This window comes from Azolla caroliniana, unplaced genomic scaffold, assembly GCF_043228905.1.
Source record: "Azolla caroliniana isolate FFs.n. ecotype wild unplaced genomic scaffold, voAzoCaro1.0.p SCAF_6, whole genome shotgun sequence".
In the NCBI taxonomy this organism is placed as follows: Eukaryota; Viridiplantae; Streptophyta; class Polypodiopsida; order Salviniales; family Salviniaceae; genus Azolla; species Azolla caroliniana.
In genome coordinates this window covers 5,219,184-5,239,338 of record NW_028230441.1, presented here as the reverse complement: position 1 = coordinate 5,239,338, position 20,155 = coordinate 5,219,184, and the positions used below count along the sequence as shown (strand labels likewise).

At 38.2% G+C, this 20,155-nt stretch overlaps 3 protein-coding genes and 1 pseudogene across 5 annotated transcripts in view; 2 read left to right on the top strand and 2 right to left on the bottom strand.

Moving 5' to 3' along the window:
* The window catches only part of LOC147862765 (uncharacterized), an 89,987-nt pseudogene extending 88,123 nt beyond the window's left edge, over nucleotides 1–1,864 (top strand). The window contains exons 1-2 of one of the 2 annotated variants that reach the window (XR_015529945.1): nucleotides 49–852; nucleotides 1,013–1,864. The product of XR_015529945.1 is annotated as an uncharacterized LOC147862765, transcript variant X1 (transcript). Of the gene's footprint in view, nucleotides 1–48 lie in introns of those variants that run through there. The other variant, XR_015529946.1, reaches the window with a different exon arrangement.
* A 1,212-nt stretch (nucleotides 1,865–3,076) lies between these two features.
* Nucleotides 3,077–4,788, bottom strand: LOC147862764 (uncharacterized). Its single transcript, XM_087321851.1, has 2 exons — nucleotides 4,520–4,788; nucleotides 3,077–4,426 (listed from the first exon to the last, which is right to left on the bottom strand). Exons 1-2 carry the CDS (start codon nucleotides 4,773–4,775, stop codon nucleotides 3,366–3,368), a joined length of 1,317 nt encoding a protein of 438 aa, XP_087177977.1. The 5' UTR covers nucleotides 4,776–4,788; the 3' UTR covers nucleotides 3,077–3,365.
* A 3,488-nt stretch (nucleotides 4,789–8,276) lies between these two features.
* Nucleotides 8,277–9,965, bottom strand: LOC147862763 (polyubiquitin-like). The gene has a single exon (XM_087320640.1). It carries the CDS (start codon nucleotides 9,802–9,804, stop codon nucleotides 8,428–8,430), a length of 1,377 nt encoding a protein of 458 aa, XP_087176766.1. The 5' UTR covers nucleotides 9,805–9,965; the 3' UTR covers nucleotides 8,277–8,427.
* A 2,560-nt stretch (nucleotides 9,966–12,525) lies between these two features.
* LOC147862762 (protein CASP-like) lies at nucleotides 12,526–19,776 on the top strand. Its single transcript, XM_087321326.1, has 18 exons — nucleotides 12,526–12,767; nucleotides 15,088–15,198; nucleotides 15,282–15,460; nucleotides 15,974–16,123; nucleotides 16,203–16,291; nucleotides 16,373–16,577; nucleotides 16,659–16,717; nucleotides 16,803–16,968; nucleotides 17,117–17,209; nucleotides 17,532–17,660; nucleotides 17,740–17,859; nucleotides 17,976–18,056; nucleotides 18,173–18,277; nucleotides 18,362–18,505; nucleotides 18,583–18,684; nucleotides 18,772–18,851; nucleotides 18,961–19,053; nucleotides 19,198–19,776. Exons 1-18 carry the CDS (start codon nucleotides 12,638–12,640, stop codon nucleotides 19,289–19,291), a joined length of 2,130 nt encoding a protein of 709 aa, XP_087177452.1. The 5' UTR covers nucleotides 12,526–12,637; the 3' UTR covers nucleotides 19,292–19,776.
* Nucleotides 19,777–20,155: the final 379 nt, after the last annotated feature.

Genomic DNA, 20,155 nt, shown 5'->3' with positions numbered 1-20,155 from the left:
GGGTGCAAAATAAACACCACGCCTTATCCCTTCTTCTTCCTTCTTCCTTCTCTCAAGACTCTAGAGTACCAGTTTACACACACACAGAGAGAAGTCTGCATTCAAGAAACAGGGCAAGAAGGAGCCATGGCTGCTGCTTTAGCTTGTTCGTCCTTCCTCATCCTCCCCACAACTTCTTCCACATCGCAATCACCATCATCTTCCTCGCAATCCCCTCCATCCTCGTCTCCTTCCCTATCTCGGAGCTCCCTGTTCGGGCCGGCCCTGCGCATGAAGACGAAGAAGCCATACCTGGGCCGCCCAAGCACCGCGCCTGCTTCATCCCTTGCAGTAAGGGCGGCCGTCGACACTGCGAAGCTGGAGAAGTTGGGGGGTGAGATAAAGTCCCTAACCCTGGAGGAGGCACGGAACCTGGTCGATTGGCTGCAGACCGAGCTCGGAGTCACTGCTGCCGCCTTTGCTCCTGCTGCTGCAGCCGCGCCTGGTGCCGCCGCCGCAGTGGCTGAAGCTGCCCCCGCAGTCGAAGAACAAACCGAATTCGATGTCATCATCGATGAGGTCCCCACAGCTCAACGCATCGCAGTGATCAAGGCTATCCGATCCCTCACTAGCCTTGGCCTCAAAGAAGCCAAAGATCTCATCGAAGGCCTGCCTAAACCCCTCAAGCAAGGCGCCACTAAGGAAGAAGCTGATGAAGCTAAGAAACAGCTAGAAGCTGCTGGAGCCAAGTGCTCTGTCAAATAAGAGGTCAAATTGCACTCAAATCTTTCCTTTGGTTTTATTTATTTTTTAATTCGTGTGTTTTACTGGGTCTTGTAATGGCTTCATGTGTCAATGTGTCAATGTGTCCGTGTACACAGTTCATGTGTCCATATGTCCTCAGTGTGTTTCACTGGGTCTTGTAATGGCTTCATATGTCAATGTGTCCATGTATCACAGCTCATGTGTCCATATATCCTCGTGTGCTTTACTGGGTCTTGTAATGGCTTCATGTGTCAATAATGTAACACAGCTCATGTGTCCATATGTCCTTGTCCATGTACGCTCATGTGACCATGCTTGTATGTCACTCACTGTCCATGTCCCTGTTCCTGTTCATGTGTCTCCTTACCCATGTCTCCATGTCCATGCATATGTGTCCATCTTTCTGCGCAGATGGATCTTTGCCCATGTGCCCTTGGTGTACAATTTAGCATTGTCAATATTCAATCTTTCTTTTTTTGCTCTATGGTGTTAAAGCCATCGAACCATTTTTCTTGTTTCATGTACTGTGTACTTTTGATGTGTGGTAATTTTGTCATATTATCCAACTGATTAAACCTGTTTCATGGGTCATGATGTCGAAGCTCCATACTTTGTTCTTTTGAGCTTTTGAAGATAAAATTGAACCCTTGCTCCATAACTGCCTTACTGAAGATACTTTTTTCTGCTTCTTGTTTGTTCCATAGATCTACTTCTGGATAAATGTCTTACATCACCATAAATACTACTTGCAATTCTTTTAACATTTCGAAAAGTATGAATGAATATGTATATATATATGATATATCCCTGAGGTTCCATGTTTTGGTTCAGGTTAGTAACGTGAAGACTTCCTTTGCTGAGGCATGACAGAGAGAGAGAAAGAGAGAGACAGCGGCATTATAAGCTCTGAGGAGGATTAGAAAGGAGAAAGAGGAAGAAAAAAGTCAATGAAGAAGGAAATAGATGAAGAAAAGTCACATAAGATTTAGAGTTAAAGGAAATTGGATTCGGCTAGATATGGAATTTTAGAGAACAAGATGCTTACTTCTTTAATTTATTAGCATCTGGATATCAGAGGCATTGTTCTACAAATTCATTTCGTTTCTTTTTGTTCCCTTCACCACTGATCTGTTTCTATGTTTCTCATTGTTGTAATTGCATGTTTTTTCTACTGCTTTTTAATCGAGTCTTTGTTTTTTGATCTTTCTTATTGTTTTGATTTGCAAATTATAATCCATAATGCAATTTTTTTTCAATTAATAATGCCTTCCTATCCAAAAACGCGCCCACATTATTTTGATCAAAACGATAGTATCAATTGGCCTTGTCCTGTAGAAGAAGCCACAACTGCAGGTTTTTTGTGTTGGTAGAAATAATGTGTAAATTTTGGTTTAACTTTTCTCATATGTATGCTCCTTCTATGTAATGATTGATATGCAATACTCAAATTTTGTATCGTCCAATATCTATAGACCCGAGGCATCAGAGCAACATGAAATGTATTGTGTGGAGGTCAAAACTCTTCTCTTTGGTGGTTCTGTCGTGGAATTAAGCATCTGCTCAATATTAATAAGCAAGCTTTTCATTTGTATGGAACTATTTTTTGTTATAATAGATAGATTTTCCATTGTCTTTAAAGATGAGATTAGAGGCTAGTATGCAAATGTTTTGGTCTATACAGCACCTAATTTTGTATTCAATAAACACATTCAGGACTTATAAGAACAAAGTTTTCCTGGTTTCCTTTTGATACTTAATTAAATTGGATTTAATGATTGGAGTGAGTATAAAATTGATACTGGATTTCTCATTAGTTTGACCCACTAGTCTAGTCTCATCAGGTCTGGCATATTTGGCTATTAGAACTATGACATTTTCTACTGAAATGTGTCTTTACACATGTGGCATGATTCACTTCAGTTCACTAGAGATATTTGTGCAGATTTGTCTTTAAAGACTGATTTTGTCAAAGGTCGAACGAGACATTCAATATCTACTATTCTTTGCACTAATCAATTGCCACGTCTCTCCCCTATATTGAGAGTAATAGGCAGCAATTACAAATCTCTAGACCCAAATCCTAGGGACGTAACGTTATATAAAACTTGAAACCTATGAGACGTGCAATCTCTTCTCAGAAGACCACACCCCAAGTACCTAAATCATTATGAGTGTAACCAATGGCCAAGATTGGAAAAACTATGTTCTAGAGGATGTTCTAGGCATATAATAACGTAACGGTGGATGCATCATCCAGCTTGTATCACCAATTCATTTGATATTAGAGATTAATGATCTATTTTCCCAGAAGTTAAGACTCAAGAACTGCATCTGCGTGATATTCATGCCATTAAAGTTGCAATTAAAGTGTACACGGTCTAATGATCCACACAGGAATATACCACAATGATAAGCATTGATGTTAACAAATATAAGCTACAACCACGATAACTTGAATACTAGATTTTTTTGTTCTGATCTACACTGGAATACAGCAACATGATAAGCATTGATGTTACAAGATACAAGTTAAAAGACTGTCATCCATTATCACAAACCTCAAGAAGCAAACCTTGTATGTATGTGGGCAAAATATGCGATTTCTTGAAAAAACTGGTTTCTCACTTTCCATCAGACAAAGATTCATCCACAAGCATTCTAAGAGGTTGCCGGAGCTTCGTGATTTCAGAGAAAAGCTTACGCCGGGATCCAATGGCACTTACACCCATCTCCTTAAGGTCGTCCATGGTTAAAAGAGGAAAGACATCATTTGTGACTTCATGGTGCTGAAATACTGAAGAGTATTTCTCGAGTCCAATTTTTTTCAACCAATCTCTCACCTTATCATCAAGGGGCGGTGGCGGCACAAGATATATAGAGGGATGTTGCAAGATTTGTCGTTCGTGAACATCACTACGAGAGGGTTCCTCCCTCTCTTCAATTTCATCTTTAGGTGGGGATTGTATGATATCCTTTGGGACATGACCGCTTCTATTCCTAGTCTTGATCACAGTCATGGTCTTGGCACTGGCAATGGTCTTGGTCTTGGCATTTGACTTGGTCTTTATGTTGGCATTGGCATTGGCATTGGCATTGGCAATGGTCTTGGTCTTGACATTTGTCTTGGTCTTTATGTTGGCATTGGGCTTAGTCCTGGCCTTGGGATTGATCTTTGTCTTGCTCTTCATCAACTTTGTGGATGGGATTTGTCCATCCAAAACCTTGAGAGAGTCCTTCTTGAAGCTCAATCCAACTGGCTGGATATCATCATGATTGGACATTGTGAGTTGACTTCTAATAGTTCCTTTCTCAGTGCCAGAGCAAGCACCATCAGCAGCTTCTAAGAAACCATCTGTGACTCCGGACATGTTCTTACAATACATCAATCTATGGCTGTGATTTTCTTGAGAATGATGAAGTGATCGATCATTAAACTCATTTGGGTGAAGATTATCTTCGCAATCATCAAGTGGATAACGGTTATCTTCACACTGATGATGATTAAACTCATAAGGGTGACTCTTTTCTTCAATCAAATGAACTGGGCGATGGTTTTCTTCATGGGGGAGATGGTTAAAGTCATCAGAATGAGGGTGTGTTGTTTGATGCCGCTTAGAGAAGTTGCCCTTGCTGATATAGGCTCTCTTGGATACTTTCTTACCTCCAATTTTATCAACGAGGGCTAATTTGGAGAAGGAATCATCATCATTTTCATCAAAATCACCATCTTTACCACGTTTATTAATCGATTTAGGGATGTGTTTGAGTCTTTCACCTGATGACGATGACGGAGAAGGAGGAGGCAGGAGAACAACAGAGGGGACCAATTTAAAGGCTTCTGCTCCTTTCCTTTTGAGGAAACAGTCGTTCGAAGAAGGATTGATATGAGGAGCAGTATATACCCCAATCTCGTTCAATCGGACATTTGGGCGTCTCTGGCGTTTCGAAATGGTTGGGAGGGAGTCGACAACAGATGCAGGAATGGTGGCTTCCATTAACGGAGAGGGGGGTGAAAATAACGTCTCCACCATCTCTTCTTCTTCTCTTTCCTCTGCTTCTTCTTCTTCTTCATCCACCATCATGATTCATGTGCAGAGAAAGATATGAGAGAGTTAGCTTCCTGCCATTTTACCAATGCTTCCTTCATTGACTAGGTATTGTATGTACAATGTACATAATACATATATGTGTATTTGTTTCACGTGTCCAAAACCATGGTACACTCCCTAGTGGAATGAGAGCGGACAACAACGTGACCTCTCTCGGCCTTCCATTGTCTCGTCTTATATAGTATAATAGGATTCATAAACTCGGAGCTTGGCCCTACCATGCAATTTGATCGTTGACCGAGTCCTTCTCCACAGTATGTACTCATGGATTGTCGAGCATGTAGCATTTGAGGGGGTATGGATGCATCATGTGTTTTGTGTAGATGAAGTGATATACATATGGCTTTAACCTGGTGACTTTTGGTTATTATCGTTAGGAGCGACCAAATTACTCCACTATCTTAGATGGTTTAGAGTAGGCATGTTAGCTAGACCACAATAATGGATGAATGTTGTGTGGATACATAGCTTTAGGGTTATCACATATCAATGGTAAATTGCTCTTGTGAACCTCATATTTGTCCTTTGTTGTGCTTTGCATTAGTCAATGTATAACCTAGATGATCTTCATTTCTAAAAAGGGTGTTTATCACATTAAGCACCTAACAACAACCTATGGCTATTTGATGTCATCTATGAAGGGTGATAATTGGTGCAAATTGTGTCTATCTCCCAAAGAGATATATGGCATAAAATAGAGGATTTGGACCATGGTTAGGCGCATTTTCCACTACTAGAGACCCAAAATAGGTTGCAATATTGGAATTGGTTGTTGTCTCTAAATATGTACCCATGGATAGAGCAAGCAAGGTACATATGTTGCTTTGTCCCACTCCTTGGATAAAGCAATATGATGATCACCAATGGATAAATAAGTCACAATATTGTGGTTCGCTATAATTTTGCACACTACCTTGCTGTTAAACGAAAGACTATTGTTGCTTACTTTCCTTTTGGCCAATCTGCGCTCTTTATCTTCGAAGACGAACTTGAGGTTCTGACGAGTGAACCGGTGGTAAGTGACCCATGAATCTGTGTTCAGTTAGTGGTTAACCAAGATTGATGACACTCCCTTGTGCCGATGTTGCGCTCACAAAAGACTGCTCGTAGCTCTACTATTCTCATGGCATTGCTTACTTCAGTTTTATTACTCACAACATCTTTCTCATTGTTTCTAATACTCCATTTTGATAAGTATTTTTGAATATTTGGTTTCATTCTGAGAGTCGCCTAGCGATGCATAATTTTGCACACTACCTTGTTAAACGAAAGACTATTCTCATGGCATTGCTTACTTCAGTTTTATCACTCAACTCCACAATCTCCATCAAGCCATTTTTCATGGTTGTTTCTTCAAACACTCTTTGAGGCAACGATTGTATGATTGTCTCTAGTTACATGGCATTTCTATTGACAATTTTGAAATTTTCTTTCAATGCTTTTGAGTGGAACTTTGTACATTAGAATATTTTGTGGGCTTTAACCTTGTCTTGAGGTTCTCCATGAATAATATGTGTTACTATAATAAATAAATTGACACATTCTCTAATGTATATGGGTCACCTTCATAGATTTTGTTGACTACATTTCCATCATTCATATTGTGCTCAAACCAAACCCAAGATACAAGGTAGATAACAATATATGAGCATCCAGGAGTCTAGGTAGTTAATGAGGCTCGTGAATTTAGAGTTTGTCCATCTATGATTGATTAATCCAGTGTTAAATTATGTTATTTCCTAGCAATAATGAAATTCATAGCCCAAACATGTATGCATCAATGCCAACTAATTCTAAAACATATCAAACATATAACTATTTGGTCTCCATTGTCATCACTTGTATGCTATTGTAGTTTCATGTGACATTTGTAATAAAAAGTCATTGAAATGAATATGTATAACTAGAGGATAATGCAAAAGCATACACAATCTTATATTCCATGTAATATAGTTCCATTTGCTGGCCACTAGACAACTAGCTTGATTCACAAACCATGTACAAATATGGGTAGAAAAAAATAAGTGAGTGATCTTGACAATGCAAAGACACGCGAATTTGACCATGTCAATGCAAAGACACATGAATTTGAGCATGTCAATAGCATTCTCCTGATAAAGAAATTACAAGAGTGGTTTGATGATCCCAATGGAAAGACATCAAGATAGATGCATGTGGTTAAAAGCTGTAAGTCAACATGAACCTATCATAAGTAATTGATGAAGATTGTGAAAGATAAGCATCCCATTCTTAAATCAACACGAATGCACATTAATTAACAAACTATGTGAAAGATAATCCTTCCATTCCTTCCATAAAATATAAAGCATCAAGATTTAATTGGCAAAAACTAATTTGTTTGCGACAAATTGTCTAACCATAAACTATTATTTGACCTAGAAATATGTTGTTTCCAAAAATCATAGACATATTATGAAGTTTGATGTTCATTAAGGCCTCTATGAGCTCTTCAAGAAAAACTATTGGAAGGCTTTCAAGATTAAAGTAATCTATGTTAACAAGATCAAGAAACATGTATTCTCATGGAAAATTAAGTAAAAACCCCAACTCTTTACATGCTAGGCCCAATAAAGCAAAACTTTATGAAGGTAGTTTTTTATTTTCTTCTTCTATAAGATGTAGCTAATAGATTTGGATTTATTCTACATACAACGGATGGGCATTTGGTATATAATAAGATAACATACCAAATGCTCCAGCGTATGGACAATGGCACGATGTTGACACACTTCTAGTCAATAGCTTAATAGAAAGGGTTTATGAACAGGGTTTATGTAAAGGGTGTGACAGAAAGAATGCTTAATAGAAAGAGAAGTTGATGCAAAAGCTGGCTGTTGTAATGGCTCCTATCTAATATACTATATAATACCATTATGATCAATATATTGAATATTGCTGTTTTGTTGCACAAGATGAACCTAAATTTGAATCACTAATCTGACAAAGATTCTGCCTGTCCGATTGCCAATTTCAAATCCAAATGAAAAGTGCACGAAGAACAAACAATAACAACTACATAGATACCATATTTTGGCAATGCAATTCCAGAACAAATAAACCCCATAAAGGCACAATGATCAAACCCAAGTACACTTTCCTTTTCGATGACTAAGATGTATGAATTAGCAAGCGATGTAACAAAAACGGTATCATTAATGGATTAGTGACAATTAAAATTATAGTATTAGATATCATCAATGGATTAGTGACAATTAAAATTATAGTATTAGATATCATCAATGGATTAGTGACAATTAAAACTATAGTATAGATATCATCAATGGATTATGGCCAACTTTCTTTTAGTGACGACATTTGCAGAATTTCAATGCCTCAAAAAAGTACACAAATGATAAAAGCACAAATCCAAACTTAATTAAGTTATGATAATCAGAACAGAACGATGTCAAAAGTGTATTATATTATTCCATGTAGCAGAGAAAAGCAGCACTACTACAATTTAGCCAGTAGCAAAGTATTTCCAAACAAGATTTTCATAGTCCCAACATGAAAAGCATTACTAGGAGAACTTAACATAAAAAGACATTTGACTTCAGAAAATCCCACCACGGAGACGGAGCACTAGATGAAGAGTGGACTCCTTCTGGATGTTGTAATCAGCCAGGGTCCGCCCATCTTCAAGCTGCTTCCCAGCAAATATGAGCCTTTGCTGATCAGGCGGGATCCCTTCCTTGTCTTGAATCTTAGTCTTAACATTGTCAATGGTATCAGAACTCTCTACCTCTAAAGTGATAGTCTTCCCCGTAAGAGTTTTCACAAAGATCTGCATACCTCCACGAAGACGTAGCACTAAGTGAAGAGTGGACTCCTTCTGGATGTTGTAATCAGCCAAGGTGCGTCCATCCTCTAGCTGCTTCCCAGCGAATATGAGTCTTTGCTGATCAGGGGGGATCCCTTCCTTGTCTTGAATCTTGGTCTTAACGTTGTCAATCGTATCAGAACTCTCAACCTCTAGAGTGATGGTCTTTCCTGTGAGAGTTTTCACGAAGATCTGCATACCTCCTCGAAGACGAAGCACAAGGTGGAGTGTGGACTCCTTCTGGATGTTGTAATCAGCCAAGGTGCGTCCATCCTCTAGCTGCTTCCCAGCGAATATGAGTCTTTGCTGATCAGGCGGGATCCCTTCCTTGTCTTGAATCTTAGCCTTAACGTTGTCAATCGTATCAGAACTCTCAACTTCTAGAGTGATGGTCTTTCCAGTGAGAGTTTTCACAAAGATCTGCATACCTCCTCGAAGACGAAGCACAAGGTGGAGCGTAGACTCCTTTTGGATGTTGTAATCAGCCAAGGTGCGTCCATCTTCTAGCTGCTTCCCAGCAAAAATGAGCCTCTGCTGGTCAGGCGGGATTCCTTCCTTGTCCTGAATCTTCGTCTTAACATTGTCAATGGTATCCGAGCTCTCAACCTCCAGTGTGATCGTCTTCCCAGTGAGTGTCTTCACAAAGATTTGCATTCCACCTCGGAGGCGAAGCACAAGGTGGAGGGTGGATTCCTTCTGTATGTTGTAATCAGCCAAAGTGCGGCCATCCTCAAGCTGCTTACCTGCAAAGATAAGCCTCTGCTGGTCAGGCGGTATGCCCTCCTTGTCTTGGATCTTGGCCTTAACGTTGTCTATGGTGTCGGAGCTCTCGACCTCCAGCGTGATAGTCTTGCCAGTGAGGGTTTTCACAAAGATCTGCATGCCGCCACGGAGCCTGAGGACCAGGTGCAAAGTAGATTCCTTCTGGATGTTGTAATCGGCCAAAGTGCGGCCATCCTCGAGCTGCTTACCTGCAAAGATGAGCCTCTGTTGGTCAGGCGGGATCCCTTCCTTGTCTTGAATCTTGGCCTTAACATTGTCGATGGTATCAGAGCTCTCCACCTCCAGCGTGATTGTCTTGCCGGTGAGAGTCTTGACGAAGATCTGCATGTTTTGCCGCCTTATGAACGAGACAGGAAGCAGGCGAAGGGATGGAGAAGAATATATGAAGGCGTTAGGGTTCTCGAGCAGGGATCAGGGCCGGGGGACGCGGTTAGGGAAGATTTCCTTGCTAGGTTTAGGGTTAGCAGCTACTGCTTCGGGGAGGTGTTAGGGTTAGGGTTTCCGTCAACAGGCAGGCGATTGAAGAAGACGAGCAAATATGATGAAGATCGGGGTGGGCTGTATGGCGCTATATATACACATATACTGTGGAAGTTGGTCGGTGGACAGTTTGCCACGTGGCGCCGTGCTACCCACTCTTCGCTCCGCCGTTGATTTCTGCCAAAGACTTCTTTTTTTTTCTAGAACCTTCTAGAGAACTCCTTCATTCAACGCTTTCTACTCTCGAATTACATTAGGGTGGGGGGTTCTCCCGGTTGAAAGATAACAATCGCGGGTCTGTCCATGTGCCCGGACAACCACCGGGCGAATTACTAGGCCTTATAACCATTTCAAAAAATGGATTGCTTGATGAACTTTGTAAATCAAACGAGTTGATGGTAAAACATTTATAACTCTACCAATTAATTTCCTCGTTTTTCTCAATAGTATAACAAAATAGCCATTGTCAATCAACACAGTGGGATCAACTGTATGGTCTTCCATAACTTTCCCATATTGCAAATTCACTATGCTTGTTTCATACTACCGTCAAAATATTTGTTCATTCCTACTGAGGTTAATACAAGGGCCAAGTTGACCATTTAAATGGTATATTGAGTGTGGTGTGTAAATCTTAAACTTATTAGTTTAGCTTTCTTTGACAACCTTTTTCCCCATATTGGAACAATCTTTATAAATCGACGAGTGTCAACAATGAGACATTCAAGAGCCAAAAAAGAGGTCTTCATTACAAACCCTTAAATGATAAAATCACTCTTATATACCGTTAGGCCTAATTTTCTTCTTCTCCTTGTTCCTTGAATTTTCAATTGTCATAATAAAGCTCACGATAACACTTTTAGTTTAAGCATTCTCCATATTCATGCAAAACTTGATACATACATGAAGATCATAGGTTTGATTTCAATTGTCTATTTATAATCATTTTAGATTTGATTTGTAACTTAGCATGGATTCTATTGTATCCAAAAAATTTACTCTAGGCAATTGAACTTGAATAGAGTGATTCGTTGTGTGGGATCTCAAAAACTTTTCTTCATGACCTCACTACTAACCAACACATGTCCCTTCCTTTAGTTTACGATATTAGGTCTAGTAAAAAGTGATAAATTTGGGATGATTTATATATTATGTTTCCTTCATTCAATACGAATTTAATTCCACCAACGAACCACAATGGCAATGTTGCATCTCACGAAGCATGAATGCACCCATACAATCTGAGTTCTTTGAAAATAGATAAGGTAAAACATGTGAAACTATAAACGATGACAAAATGGCATGCATAAACACCGTGTGGGTGTGCTACCTAATGTAACAACAAAATATTTTCTTAAAGTTAAAAGAGGTTTTGTTGAATGCATGCATGACAATTGTGTAAGTACCACTTAAATATGTTACACTGTGTTAATATGTTACACCGTGAACAACAAGTCGCTATCATGTTCTCATAGAGATCTATGCATGCATATGAAATTGTGAGCAACCACGAGGGCCTCGAACTAGAGAAGACGGACTAGAGGATGACGTTCTTCAAAAAAATTGTTGAAGTTCAACATACATGAAAACATGTAAACACGCACTTGGCAAATCCCTTTCTTGATGCGTAAGAACACTTCGTTGTTTGCCAGTCGACATATGTGCGTGGATGTGCACAATTGTGTGTAAACATTTGTTTAGTTATTGTATAAGAATAAGAGAGTGCCTCCAAGAATGTATGTGCCCAAGAGGGTGTGGAAGTATATGTATATCTACAATTACATTAGTTACATGTTGGTGAATACTAAAAGGGTTATGGTTAGCACTTTTTTATTTATTCTCCCTATGTTGGGTTAGCTCTAAGATATACCTACCTAGTCTCTTTATATCCGAGGTATCTAATAGTCTGGAGAGGGTGGGAGAGAGTCCTAGTATGTCTTGGTATTTCGCCCTTATTTTGGTACAAGCCGGACACTTGCACGTAAGTGATACTCATCCTCTATCTCTATGTGACATAATCTACATATCCTTTCCTCTCCAGGGACTCTATTAGTATGACCATTCTCAATCTCAAGTTGGTGAGATGATATCCTAAGTTGTCCAATGGCCACCCTTAGTGAAATTGATAAGAATGTATCTAGATATTTTGGTCGTGTAATAAAACCTAACTTAGAGAAGTGAAAGAAGTGTTCCTTATAATACAACATTTTAGATGGGAATGACTCTTGTGGGGTGATCCATTTAAATCGGGTGTAAATTTGCCATATTTCTTGGCGCATTACTTTATTACGATCTTCGCGAGAGATTAAAGTTTGATCAGTCCCATGGTTGTACTTAAGGGGAGACAGGTTATTAACGTCTATACCATTTGCAAGTAACCAACTCACTACACTCATGTACCAAGAGCTAGTGTCTCCGGACACATATAGGAGTATTTTTCCAACGCATACATACATACTACATACATCATTACATGTATGCATGCATGTACATCCATACTACATCCATACTACATACATGTATACATGTATACATGTATGCATGCATGTATATGTATCTAACATGCAGCATTAGTAATGAATCTGATCTTTTCCCTGTTCGGATCATCGGAACTCTGTAGTCAGGGTTATTTTTTCTCATCCCTGCTCCCGATCTCCCTCGATCCTTCAACAGGAACATCATGGAGGAGACAATGGGTTTGGATCGATCAGAGCCAGAGAAAGAGAAAGAGAAAGAGTTGAAGGTGAAGGTTGGAGCCCTCGGTTTCAGCCCTGCGTCCTCCATCGCCCTTGTTTTCAATTACTGGAAAGGTATGATTCGTGTCTCGACTAAATGAAAAGGGAATTTGCCACTCCTGATTACTCACAAATTCCTGCTGCTTGCCATTTCTACGATCCATCCTTCCAATTTCTACTAGACTCGAAAGGAACATAACCATCTATCTATCTATCTATCTATCTATCTATCTATCTATCTATCTATCTATTTATCTTTCTATAGATATCTGCGATGTGTGTATGAATGGAAAAAATGTATATTTATATATTGAGGTCAATGTTTGTGTATGTATGTGTGAGTGCGTATATTGTGAGTCTACATGTATGTATATGTATGTGCATATGGCTGTATGTAATAATACATACATACACACACATATATGCATACATATATGTGTGTATATATGTCATGATAGTATCTCCTGGCACAAATGTGATCTTCATGAAACCAAAGGCTTGCAAAAGATTTTGTGTTTACCTAATTTTTTGGGATATACTGGGGTCACACTATTTTTCTCAATGTATTACTTTACATCTTCAAGTGCACAGCTTCACAACAATAAGAGTTCATTCCCTCTCCTACTTACAGATGTGTTTCTAAGCTCTAGGCTTACGAGGATTGAATTATTGATGTTTCTACAATAGCATGTGGCCCATCCAAATTCAATCAGCTCAGGTTCGCATTGGCAGCAGATTAATGATTAGTTTGACAAGGCACACTATTGGTTCATATTGTTCTCATTGAGCTTCATGAAGAAAGAGATTGACAAGGAACATTATTGGTCGAACTGCTAATTGAACTTTGTGAAATGAAAATAATTGTATTAGGTTAGAACAAAGGATTTTATATAATGGTATGTTTCCAACTATAGTATTAGAGGTGTCAAACTAGAATGAGTACTTTAGAACTGGAGTATCCTTATGTAATCGATCAATTTACTTGTGTTCGATATCTTCTAAGAGAAGAGTTCCAAGTCCCATTCTTATATTTTTTATCGGAATGAACACCATCATCCAGGCGAGGCATGTTCTTGTGCTTGATTGTTATGTGCAGACAGCTGATTTTCTTAGTTTGTATGTTTCAATACTTGTCTTTAACTCTTTAGACCGCTCCTTTTGTGTGTGTGGGGAGGGTTTTACCATTCTAATTATTTATATTTTGGCTGTAGTGGACTGCTTTTTACGGGTTGTAATATCTTAGTCTTGTAGTTATTGTGTGGCCTCACTTGAGTATCCTATGCAATGTATTGCAGTTTGTGTTATTCCATGACATGGACGTCAATGACATAATTAAGTAGTCTCATTACATAAAAACTGAAAGTATATTCCCTTTGAAAGACTGAGAAAGTTTATATGAAAGGCATTACGAAATTTCCAATGATCACATTTAAACTAATACATCATTGATTTGATCAATTACTTTTGAAAGGGTAAATCAGTGCATATCCTTGCCTTCCATCTTTTTAGCTGTTCCTTTGAAAATTAAGAAGCAATCAACAAAAACCTCTCTTCTATGATGATATGGAACATTCTCTTGCCTTTGTGATCTTCACATAGCTTTATTGATATTTTGGTAACAGTTTCCAGTATGCTACTTTGCTTTGATCAACTTTAGGTTGCCATCTCTGTAGGGTTCATGTAAAAGTCATTTTTCTCTTTAGTTCATACTTGTAAACCTGATGCGGTCTACGAAACGCACATGACACACCTCCTGTGGTAGGAATGCAATCCCATTATTGTAAGCTATAAACATCACGTTCACTGCTGTAAACATATAACCGTATTGTTACTATTGTGGCAGGTTTCATCCTTACCCTTTGACACAAGAAGTTTATCTCTTCTAGAAGTAATTTCTTCTCTCATTATTTACCACCAATTGGTGTTTGTAGAGTTCTTGAAATGTTGTTGATGCGCTTCCTCCAATTTGGGGAAAATAACAATGTGATCAAAGAATGTGCTCGCAAAATTTCAAAGCAAAAAAAACTCAGTTGTTTATCATTCTTTGAATGTTACAGGACCATCAATCAAAGCCAACGTGTGTAACCATAAAATCATACAATCCAAAATAAACTATTTTGTGAACGCTTGCTTATAATTGAGACTTGGTTTACTGTACTGACATGATAAGGTCCTTGATTAGGAGCACACCTTAGAATTAGATCAATAGCAAGCTGTTTTGGTTTCTCTAGAGTTGAGCAAACAGAGATTAGATTTACTTTGTTTCTATCAAATTCTGGATTCTTTGTCTACCGAGTTAATGCTCGAGGTCCCGAAACATCTATGATAAATCATTCCTAGGAGTATATTCTAATTGGTTTATGTGATGTATTTCTGACATTCATCTGCCGTGCAGATTTTGATCTTGATAGTGAGCGTAGCAAGCTAGATGAACAAGGTTTACAGATTGGAGAAAGTCAAGAGTCAAGTCTGAAAAACAGGAGAAAACTTGCTGAAAGCACCCGAGGTATTGTCTTCTTCCTATTCTCTTCAGTTTATATTAACTTAACCTTTAGACGTAGTATTTCTGAGAGAATGTTGGTTTTACAGATTTCAAGAAGGCATCGTCTGAAGACAAACAAAAGTTGTTTTCATCTTTGCTCAAAGGATATCAGGAGGAAGTAGATAATCTAACTAAACGAGCCAAATTTGGCGAGAATGCTTTTCTGACTATCTACCAAAAACTTTATGAAGCTCCAGATCCTGTTCCAGCACTTGCATCAGCTACGGTATGTTGAATCATATATTGCATCTCTCTGCTCTCATGTGGTCTATATATGACATGTGTTTAGGTGTATATATGTGTGCAGACATACCTATACATGTGTGTGTGTTGTGGGGAATATCAGCCATATTAAGTTAAGAGGTTTAAAGAAGAAAATCTTTCAAAACATAACATTTATATCCTTGTTTGTGTATTTTAATTCTTCAATTGAAGCTGAAACGCATTTTATTTCATTATGCATGGAAAATATTATTGGGTGATTTAGGATTCTAAACTGTCACTGTTCTTAGTGTAGCAATGGAGGAGTAATGCATTCGTAGTCTTGAACTTATGAGCTGGGCAATCAAATGCCGATTCTATTTCATGATTCTGTCTTTGCTTGCTGTTTTTTCTGATGAAACTTTGATTTTTGAAGTTCATTTTTCTCAGGTTTGAGTTACTGTTTTTAATTTCTTTCTCTTCACAATTGTATACTTGTCTCTAATTGGTATCCAGCACTTTTTCATTACTATTTCAGGAGCTGTCTGCAAAGGTGGCAGAGTTAGAGTCAGAGAACCGGAAGATGAAACATGAACTGGAAGAATATCGAGCAGAATCTGCGCATCTTAGAAACCAGCAAGCAACAGTTAGGAGGCTGGAAGAGCGTAATCGACAACTGGAGCAACAGGTGATTTCAATTGTCAATGTAGATGCTATAAGGTTGTATTAGGTGCTATTATCTTGAGAAGGTTTGATGTTTGTTGTAGATGGAAGAGAAAATTAAGGAAATAGTTGAAATGAACAAGAGGAGTTTAGCTGAAGAGAACCAGAAAATGTTGGAGGTTTTGAAGGACAGGTTTGCGTTTAGAATATGCTTTCCAATTTAGAAATTTAATATATCGTGTAGAACGGAGTGTTTAGCTTCCATAATGTATAGAGAACAATCTCTACAAGACCAACTGCGAGCAGCTAAGGAGACGGTGCAGAACATGCAGCGACTTCATGACTATGGCCAGAGCCAATTGTTCGAATTTCGAACTCAGACTGAAGAAGAAAGGGCAGCGAAACAATCAGAACTTAATTTGCTGACAGATGAAGTTGAGCGAGCACAAAGTAGATTACTAAGCCTTGAAAGGGAGAAGGTGCTCATTTTCTTCCTGCATTTATGAAGTTCATCTGTCCTATGCTTTGCTTGAATTAGCTTCTGGCACTCTTCAATGCAGGATCATTTGAGATCTCAACTTCAGGCTGCTCATGGTCAGGAAAACCACATGCAAGAGAGGTCACTCATGTTCCTATTTCTCTTTCCTAACCATCACCCTTTTCATATATTGTGGTATTTCAATATGTGAATTTGGGAACAACAGGTCAGACATCAGTTCAAGCAGCAATTTGGAAGCATCGCTGATAGAGAAGGAGAGAATCATAGCCGAATTGCATGCTGAACTGCATACCCTTGAAAGTCAATTATCAGTAGAGCGTGAACAGCATATCTCGGAGCTTAAAAAGTTAAACACATTGATGAATGAGAAGGTAATATCCTCAAATTTTACATTTTTCATGAGATTGAGAATGAGGGGGAATGGCCTATACCTTCCTCGATGTTGTGTGAATATTTAATGAATATGATCGTGTTGCTCTATGTATTTGGCATTTTCCTTAGCTTATCATGTTCTTACAGATGTCGAATATAGACGAGCTACAACAAAACTTAGAGCAAAGGCCAACAATTAAGCAAATGGAAGATCTTCGGAAACAAGTGAAGATTTTACAGGTATTAAATATTCATTATTATTATAAAATAAAATAATATTGTGCTAAGCTTTCATATGAAAATGTTCTCTTAATGTATGTCACCTTGTGCCCTAAATGTTTTTTAATTGTCCGTAACCCTAAAAAATCATCCTATGTAATGTTTTGTAGCAGAAGACTAGAAGGTTCACAATATAAAATTTCACCTCGTAAACTTTCATATGAGAAAAAGTTTCAATAGAAATGTGCATGAGAATTATACTAAATTTTGTAGGAGGAAGTTTAGCAATATATATTAAGCTCATGTTCAAAGTTGAAGTGCTATTTATGTTGAATTTGTCTAGGCTGTTGGTTATAATTCCATTGAAGCTGAAGACTGGGAATTGGCAGCTACAGCGCAAGATATGAGTAAGCTTGAAGCATTACTGCTTGACAAAAACCGGAAAATGGAGCATGAGCTAACTCAGTTAAAGGTAGAAACACCTACGCCAATCTCATAGAATTTCTTGTGAATGATACATTTTGTAAATTGGCATTTTGTTTTGTTAATAGGTACAATTGGCAGAGAAGATAAATGTCATAGAACTATCCAAAGCCAATGCTAAAGAGTTAGAAATTAAACTTGAGCAGCAGCAGCAACTCATAGCGAAACTCGAAGAAGATATTCTTATGGTACGTGATCCTCTCAGACACCCTGCCAAAATAAAAATAAGGGAGATGAAATGGATTTTGTCACTGTAACTCTTAAGTTACTGAAATAAATCAGCACATCATGGATTTTACTTCAGGGCTCTAATTCTATAGACAAGCGAGCCAGCAAGGTGGATGATTGGGATCTTCCAGGATTGGGAATAACAGACATTATTGAGGTTTTTATCTTAGATTTTCTTATTTCATTTAATTATATGCATGAAACTCAAGGGAACATGTGGTTTGACAGTAAGCAACAGTTTTTAGAGCTATATTTTTATGATGATGTAAACAGGGTGGATTGAAGCAAGGGAAGGAGGGTGAAGAACAGACCTCAATGCTTCAAGTGATCTGCAATCAGAGGGACAGGTTTCGACAACGCCTAAGGGACACAGAGGAGGTAAAGCTTTCTTACCTTTGCTTGTTAAGAGGTATTTCCTGAATATAATTTTGTGTATTCTCTCATGTTTGCTGAACCCTATAGGAGTTGAGGCACCTGCAAGATAAGAACAAGTCTCTTGTCGTAGAACTAGAGAAATGTAAGGCAGACAATGTGAAACTTTATGAGAAGATTCGGTATATACAAGACTACACTCAAGACCGTCCATTCTCAAGAGGATCGAAGAAGGTCTTGAAGTGTTAATTTCAAAGGTCACATGTTCTATTTTTTTCTCCATAAAAGAGTTAACATTATTGTTTCCTCAGCGTGGTGAGGATGTAGAAACAGGTTTTAGCTCAGATGTTGAGTCGAAGTACCGAAAGATGTATGAAGATGACATAAATCCATTTGTGGCGTTTTCAAAAAAGGTAAAGTAGATGAGACTGATCAAATTATCTTTGCAATGTTTTACAGCACCAAATCAAATATCAAAGGCCTATTTTTTTCGTTTTCAGGAGAAGGAACGTAGGTACAAAGAGCTAGGCTTAAGAGATAAGATCACCTTGACAAGTGGTCGATTTCTTCTAGGGAACAAGTAAGCTAAAAATATTAGATGTTCTATTCCCTCTTGAGAATATCATTGCAGAGATCATTAGGGACAATTTCTTAATCACTCTCCACCCTCCACTCTGATGTGTTTTCAGATATGCTCGAACGTTTGTCTTCTTTTATTCCATTGGGCTTCACCTTCTTGTTTTTGCAAGTCTATACCGAATGTCGGCCCTAAGTTACCACGTGTAAGTTACACTAGGCTTCATTTTAGAAAAAATAAATCTGATGTTGTGAAGTGTTCTGTTTTTTATTTTGTCCCAAAATGATGATTTTTAAATATCATGGAACATATTTTTATAGTATTTTATCATCATTTGATATCATTGCAGGGTTGATAAATTTAACTCACAGACAAATATTCTGAGCTATACAAATAATACTCAAGGAGGGATGAATCCTCCACCTTCTTTGGGCACACTGTAGCATCAACAAGGGATGAATTTATGGTTGCATATTTCTTCTTTACCTTCAAGAATGGTTGTCATTTCTCTTTTTCTCAGATATATGATACAAAACCTCCGCAAAAGGCATCGAGCTCAAATCAATTCCTAATGTGAGGCATTATTGGGCATAAAATCCATCGCAGGCATTCTGAAGATTTCAACTTCATATGAAATCAGGAAAAATCTAATGTTTGCATCTTGCAGCTTGGTGAAGAATGCCATGCCCATTATCAAACTTTGTGTTTGTGTTGCTTTTGAAAGCATTCCAAAACTGAGAAAGAGGATGCATACAAGTAAATATGCTTCGATCCCTTTGTACCCAAACTATGTGGAATTTCATAATGGAAGTGACTCATTCAAGTTCTTCCGTTCATCGACAGTTTCTTTAAAAGCTAAGTCTGGAAGTCCTTTGTCAGCCTAGTTGATGTATCGAGCTTTATCTCAGTCGTGAACTTTTGTTTGGGTGTCTGATTTGATTTTTTTAAAAACTTTGACACAGGTGCCCCAAAAACCCGAGGTGTTTGATTAGAATACAATTGCCATTCAAAAGTGTGTACATGAGAATAATAAGATAACCATGAAACCTTTAGGCTTTATTTTTAAGAGCATGCTATTCTTTATATGCATTATGGTTTGAATAGTGCATGTGATACAGAGTAATAATTTATAATGCAGATAAATTTCAAATTTGTGCACGTCTTTTTCAACTAGTCTACATCCTTCCGACTTGTAATATGTGCTTGAATCTGCCTTATGAATAGAGTTAGATGAAGATTTCCACCTTCTAAAAAGTCTCACGAAAATACCTCTCATTTTCATGGAATCCCTAGTATAGCCCTCATAT